Source organism: Mustela nigripes, chromosome 12 (assembly GCF_022355385.1).
Source record: "Mustela nigripes isolate SB6536 chromosome 12, MUSNIG.SB6536, whole genome shotgun sequence".
Taxonomy (NCBI): Eukaryota; Metazoa; Chordata; class Mammalia; order Carnivora; family Mustelidae; genus Mustela; species Mustela nigripes.
The window spans coordinates 149,506,180-149,513,916 of record NC_081568.1 but is presented as its reverse complement, the minus strand read 5'-3'; the positions used below and the strand labels follow the sequence as shown (position 1 = coordinate 149,513,916).

The following is a 7,737-nucleotide window of genomic DNA, read 5'->3' as shown; positions in this document are numbered from 1 at the left end:
GCTTCAAAGTATAGGGATAGAGGGAAAATTCCTGAACTTCATTAAATCTATCTATGAAAGACCCATAGAAAATATCATCCTCAATGGGAAAAAGCTTGCAGCCTTCCCATTGAGATCAGGAACGAGACAAGGATGCCCACTTCCACCACTCTTGTTCAACATGATATCAGAAGTCCTAGCAACAGCAATCAGACAACAAAAAGAAATAAAAGGTATCCAAATTGGTAATGAAGAAGGCAAACACTCTCTCTTCGCAGATGACATGATTCTTTATATGGAAAACCCAAAAGACTCCACCCCCAAACTATTAGAACTCATACAGCAATTCAGCAACATGTCAGGATACAAAGTCAATGTGCAAAAATCAGTGGCTTTCTTATACACCAACAATGAAAATACAGAGGGAAATTAGAGAATCGATTCCATTTACTATAGCACCAAGAACCATAAGATACCTGGGAAGACACCTAACCAAAGAGGTAAATGATCTGTACCCGAGGAATTACAGAACACTCATAAAAGAAATTGAAGGAGACACAAAAAGATGGAAGACCATTCCATGCTCTTGGATCAGAAGAATAAACATTGTTAAAATGTCTATACTGCCTAGAACAATCTATACTTTTAATGCCATTCTAATCAAAATTCGACCGGTATTTAAAGAGCTGGAGCAAATAATCCAAAAATTTGTATGGAATCAGAAGAGACCCCAAATCACTAAGGAAATGTTGAAAAACAAAATAAAGCTGGAGGCATCACGTTACCTGATTTCAAGCTATATTACAAAGCTGTGATCACCAAGACAGCATGGTACTGGCATAAAAACAGACACATAGACCGGTGGAACAGAGTAGAGAGCTCAGATATGGACCCTCACTCTATGGTCAATTAATCTTCGACAAAACGGGAAAAAATATACAGTGGAAAAAAGACAGTCTCTTCAATAAATACTGGGAAAACTGGGCACCTATATGTAGAAGACTAAAACTCGACCATTCTCTTACACCGTATACAAAGATCAACTCAAAATGGATAAAAGACCTCAAAGTGAGACAGGAATCTATCAGAATCCTAGAGAAGAACATAGGCAGTAATCTCTTCTATATCAGCCACAGCAACTTCTTTCAAGATATGTCTCCAAAGGCAAAGGAAACAAAAGCAAAAATGAACTTTGGGGACTTCATCAAAATCAAAAGCTTCTGCACAGTGAAGGAAACAGTCAAGAAAACAAAGAGGCAACCCACAGAAAGGAGAAGATATTCACAAATGACAGTACAGACAAAAGGTTGATATCCAGGATCTATAATGAATTCCTCAAACTCAACACACACGAAACAGGCAATCATATAAAAAAAAATGGGAAGAAGATATGAACAGACACTTCTCCAATCAAGACATAAAAATGGCTATCAGACACATGAAAAAATGTTCATCATCACTAGCCCTCAGGGAGATAAAAATTAAAACCACATCGAGATACCACCTTACACCAGTTAGAATGGCCAAAATTAACAAAACAGGAAACAACATGTGTTGGAGAGGATGTGGAGAAAGGGGAACCCTCTTCTACTGTTGGTGCGAATGCAAGTAGGTGCAGCCTCTTTGGAGAACAGTGTAGAGATTCCTCAAGAAATTAAAAATAGAACTTCCCTATGACCCTGCCATTGCACTCCTCGGTGTATACCCCAAAGATACAGATGTAGTGAAAAGAAGGGCCATCTGTACCCCAATGTTTATAGCAGCAATGGCCATGGTCGCCAAACTGTGGAAAGAACCAAGATGCCCTTCAATGGACGAATGGATAAGGAAGATGTGTTCCATATACACTATGGAGTACTATGCTTCCATCAGAAAAGACGAATACCCAACTTTTGTAGCAACATGGACGGGACTGGAAGAGATTATGCTGAGTGAAATCAGTCAAGCAGAGAGAGTCAATTATCATATGGTTTCACTTATTTGTGGAGCATAACAAATAGCATGGAGGACAAGGGGTGTTAGAGAGGAGAAGGGAGCGGGGGTAAATTGGAAGGGGAGGTGAATCAAGAGATACTATGGACTCTGAAAAACAATCTGAGGGGTTTGAAGTGGCCAGGGTGTGTGAGGTTGGGGTACCAGGTGGTGGGTACTATAGAGGGCATGGATTGCATGGATCACTGGGTGTGGTGAAAAAATAATGCATACTGTTTTTCTTAAAATAAATAAATTGAATAAATAAATAAATAAATAAAACCTTTATATTGAAATGCCTGGGTGGCTCAGTTGGTTGGACGACTGCCTTCGGCTCAGGTCATCATCCTGGATTTTGGGATCGAGTCTCACATCGGGCTTCCAGTTCCATGGGGAGTCTGCTTCTCTCTCTGACCTCCTCGCTCATGCTCTCTCTCACTGTCTCTCTCTCAAATAAAAAAATACAATATTTTTTAAAATTTTAAAAAATAAAAATAAAACCCTTATATTAAAAGGTATAAAAAGTTAGGTATTGGATTAATTTGTTAAATATTGTTACAATAAACCTTAGAGTTAAATGATTACACATCTTCAGAATTTTTGTGTTAATATGTAACAGGAATAGTCTGAAAGGAGCTACAATCTATTTAGATCTAAAATAAACATATTTATTAATTAAATCTACTAGGGACAACAGTGAAAATGTCTAATGCTATAATCTCTTAAAAACAGGAGAGACAGAGGAAATATAGAAAGAAATGAGAACAAGAGGCAAATATATGTGTTCTGATCAACATTTGGGTAAGTTTGGGCCAAAATCATGAAAATGAAATGTGTGCTTCTTATTCAACCCTGATTCGTCAATTACTCTGCTACCACCAAAGTTTATAGAAAGTATAGGTAGCAAAATCATCTTTGGGATTCATTGAAGAGATAATATTTCTGTAACATTCTCTGAAAATTTAATAACATATTAGTAATAATTTTACTGTTTTTATATTTATAAAATGAAACAGATTGAAGGTTAGATATAAAAAATGAAAAACTAAAATAGGTAGACAAATGTGTACATAAAAGTTTATATGAACAAAGACAATGAAAAAAGTGCCACAGAAAGTAAATTAGAATTTCAAAAAGAAAAAAAAGAACTTTAGAAGAAAAAAAGTCATAAACCATACTAAAATATTTTTAATTAGAGAATTTATCTGATTATATGACATATCAAAAGCTAAAGATCAGTAATATATAAATCTCTTACATATTTAGCAGAAAAAATACAAACATTCCAAGTTTGAAAAGTGGAACAAACATTTTTACGAAGAAACAATTACAGAAACAAATAAATAGTAATACAAATGCAAATTAAATTGAGATTAGATCCCCACATTTTTTTTCTTGCTGAATTATAGACCAGAAAAATGGATGATGTTGTGATGAAAGTTATAAGACCAGAAATGCTGACTAATATGTAAGGGTAGCTCTTTCATAGGTAGCTACAATATATAATTCTGAAATAAACAGTATTTTCTTAATAAAAATAATTCATCATATAGAATCTGGGGATTATTTCACATAGACATTTTTCTCAGCATTGTTTTAGGTTAGTAAAAATTTCAAGGAATATTGTATTTAAAATAACATAGAATTACTATGAGAATTATTTTGGTATGGTAAAATAATAGGGATATTTTAAAATGTTCATAAGAATTATATTTTTAACTATTAAAAATGAGAATATGTATACAAATATAAGATTTAGGGAAATATAAAACTATACATAGCATAATTTTATTATATATCTGATATATTTTATATATCTATCTGAGAGCATTTTTTAAAAAGATTTTATTTATTTATTTGACAGATAGAAATCACAAGTAGGCTGAGAGGCAGGCAGAGAGATAGAGGAGGAAGTAGGCTCCCCACTGAGCAGAAAGCCCAATGTGGGGCTTGATCCCAGGACCTTGGGATCATGACCAAAGCCAAAGGCAGAGGCTTAAACCCACTGAGCCACTCTGGTGCCCCTATCTGTGTGCATTATTTATTGAAATATATATTGTAAAGAATAGATGAAACTTTCATAGTAAATATCATATTCATAAATGTATTTTTTAAAAGATGTTATTTATTTATTTGACAGACAGAGATCACAAGTAGACAGAGAGGCAGGCAGAGAGAGGGGGGGGAAGCAGGCTCCCCGCTGTGCAGAGAGACTGACGTGGGGCTCAATCCCAGGTCCCTGAGATCATGACCTGAGCTAAAGGCAAAGGCTTAATCCCCTGAGCCACCCAGGTGCCCTGTAAAAATCATATTCAATGTTGGGATTAGATGTGCCTCTATTCTTCTTTTGTTCCATATGTGTTAAATTATCTGTAGTGTTCATAATAAATTGTGAAATTAAAATGATATTTTTAAATAATTCAAATTAAATATAACAGAAAAGCACATGATATCATTGACTTGAATTTGTTTTTTTTTTTTTCATAAAGAAAAACTGAACCCATGAGGTAGTTTCAAAAGAAAAGCCAGATGAGCAATGTGAATGTTCTTCTCCAAATGTCACAGTTTTATATAGTATTGCATTCTGAGCCAGGTGAAGGTAAGTCCATGATAATTCTTAACACTAAGAAAACTATAGAAAAAAAACACTAATAAAACAGAATGGACACTGTGTGGTTAAATCAGAATGTCCTCTTACACTGAAAAAAAAATTAGATCAGTTCAATTCATGATGATAGAATAGAAAAGCTGAATTTAGCTAACATATCTAGCCACATCCCATATAGACAGCTCTGTGTTTCCCCAACAGCTGAACTTCTTGGAACTTCTTGAATTTCTTGGAACTTGCATATTTCTTCAGGCATCAGACTTTTTGCTTTTCTTTTTCCCTCATGTAAAATAATCCTCCTCTGCTTCTTACATCCTCTATTGTTATCCTCAATTGCAACACATTATTATTTTTTAGAATTTAACATTGAAATAATTAAATCCTCCTGATTTACTTGCTTATGTATTCTCTGCTGTCTCTCTTGCCCACAGGCTTTGGAGCCTATATATTCTATATAATCTATATAAACTATATATAGTTTATATATATAGATCTATATCTATATTATCTATATATATATAAAATCTCTATATAAAACCTACATATAAATCTATATTATATTATATATTTATATATATCTATATTATATATATAAATCTATATAAAATCTATATAAATATATATAAAATCTATATGCTATATAATCTATATAAATATAGATTCAATTTCTATTGTTCAAATTATATTCCGTATCATAGCACAGTGCCTGCATGGCACTGAATATATACCTATGAGGTTGCTTCTGAATAAAAGCAGGACCCTGTAAAGTTCTCCAAATTTCTGCATTGTTTAGCTACTTGCAAAATTTAATTTTCACAATCTAATAACTCAATTTTTTCATTTGATAGTTTTTTTTTGGTATTCTGTGCATCTCACATTTTTGTGTCCTCTGAACTATGGGAGACAGAAAATTAATATCCAGAACAGTGTCTTCAAAATTAATATCCTACCTTAGTAATTCATAGATAACACCTCTGTACTCTCTTTGCCTTCTGCACTTGAAGTAAATATTTTAAAAAATCATGCATTTCATAATTTTGTTAATATTTATTTCTCTTTTACAATACATTTTACAATACATTTCAGTTGTTTCTTATTGAAATGTATTTAGTCTGATTGATGACTGAATAGAACAATAATGACTTGTGAGGCAAAAATTATATAGCATATGTAATGCTTTCTTTTCACCACTCTAATCATGTTTAGCATTTTGTGCTTTAAAGTAGAAGGCAGTAATATACTGTCATTTCTATAATTTGTACCCTAATCTACTGATGTGAGAATTATTATAGCCATTTCTTAGATCACAATATAGACTGAAGAGTTTTAACTTATTTACCTAAAGAAATTTGAATTGCTTAAGATAAAAACTTTATTTAATACCATGCATTCAGCTTAGATTTTCTTCCCTTAAAAACTGGTAAGGTGGTTCTTCAGACACTCGGAGAATAAAGGTTAAGGTCTCATTTTTTAGATTCTACACTGATAACAGAAAGATCTTGTTTCTGGGATAATATCCATCTCCTGTGTTTCTCTAAATATCACTGAACAATACAAAGAACTTCACAATACACAGGGGCACTACCTATTTGAAAAATAAAACTTTGTTTTCAACATGTCATCCCAAATATTTTAGAGAGCTACTACATGTATAGCTGAAAAGACAATCTAGAAGAAAAATGCACATAATCTAAAGCCATTGTGTCAGAGTGTCTATGGAGAATGTTGTGATTTCAGATTTAGAGATAAATCTCCAGGGTAATATCTTATTTATACCTCTTTTGTGTACAAAGAACAGCCTTATAGAAGAGAAGTTGTATGTTGCTTGTCTAGCATAAGAGAAAACACATATATGTCTCCTGTCCTAAGATCCCCTGGAAAACTAATAATGCTTTTTTTCTCTTAAAAAAAAAAATGACAGGATGGCTTTCAAAAATCAACTAATGAAATTTTGTTAAAATTTATTCAAATTCCAATGCCAAAAGCACCAATGATGACCAACAGGAGTTTCCCAATGGGCTTCATTCTTCTTGGTTTCTCTGAATGGCCTCATCTAGAAATGGTTCTTTTTTGGATTGTGATCATCTTGTACACCATGATCCTCCTCTCCAACTCAACCATTATCTTGCTTTCTTGTGTGGACCCTCTTCTATACACCCCCATGTATTTCTTTCTTAGTAATCTTTCCTTCTTGGATCTCTGCTTTACAACAACTACTGTGCCCCATATGTTGTCCAACTTGTGGGGGCCAGGAAAGATCACCGACACAGGCTGTGTCATCCAACTCTGTGTTTTGCTCTGTCTTGGTGCCACAGAATGTGTCATGTTGGTGGTGATGGCCTTTGACAGCTATATTGCTATCTGCCTGCCCCTGCACTATACAATCATCATGCATCATCAGTTCTGTTGGAAGCTGGTGTTCATAGCCTGTATGTCTGGCCTGATAGAATCTGTTACCCAAATTCCTGTCACACTTAAGCTTCCCTTCTGCACCCACCACCACCTAGATGACTTTCTGTGTGAGGTTCCAGCCCTCATACGCTTGACGTGTGGAGACACATTTGCCAGTGAGTGGCAGATGACAATATCTGCTGTTCTTTTCACCATCGTGCCACTGGGATTGATCCTGACTTCTTCTGGTTACATAGCTCAAGCTTTAGGTAAAATCCAATCCAAGGACGGAAGGCAGAAAGCCATTGCCACCTGCTCCTCCCACATCATTGTGGTCTTCATGTTTTATGGAACAGTGGCACCAGTGTATACATACCCTAAGAACCACTTTGCTTCAAAATACAGCAAATTATCTACTTTTCTTCTACACTGTGGTCACACCACTGTTAAACCCTCTCATCTATTCCCTAAGGAACAAAGATGTAAAGGATATACTGTTACAACTGCTGAGAAGAGGATCACCATAAGGAAAAAGTAGAAATTGATCTTTGAACCAGAAAGGAGGTTGAAAATCATGACATTCACACATTGTTCATAAGAGATAATCTTTGAATCACCATTTTAAAAGTGGAGTTTTGGGGGAGGAGTCAAGATGGCGGAGAAGTAGCAAGCTGAGACTGCTTCAGCTAGCCGGAGATCAGCTAGATATCTTATCTAAAGATTGCAAACACCTGAAAATCCATCGGCAGATCGAAGAGAAGAAGAACAGCAATTCTGGAAACAGAAAA

The 7,737-nt window shown here is 34.6% G+C and overlaps 1 protein-coding gene across 1 annotated transcript; it reads left to right on the top strand.

The window, feature by feature from the left end:
• Nucleotides 1–6,551: 6,551 nt before the first annotated feature.
• On the top strand, nt 6,552–7,476 carry LOC132027638 (olfactory receptor 2H1-like). The gene is given in 2 exon segments (XM_059416411.1): nt 6,552–7,343; nt 7,345–7,476. Coding segments are annotated over 2 exon segments (924 nt in total).
• Nucleotides 7,477–7,737: the final 261 nt, after the last annotated feature.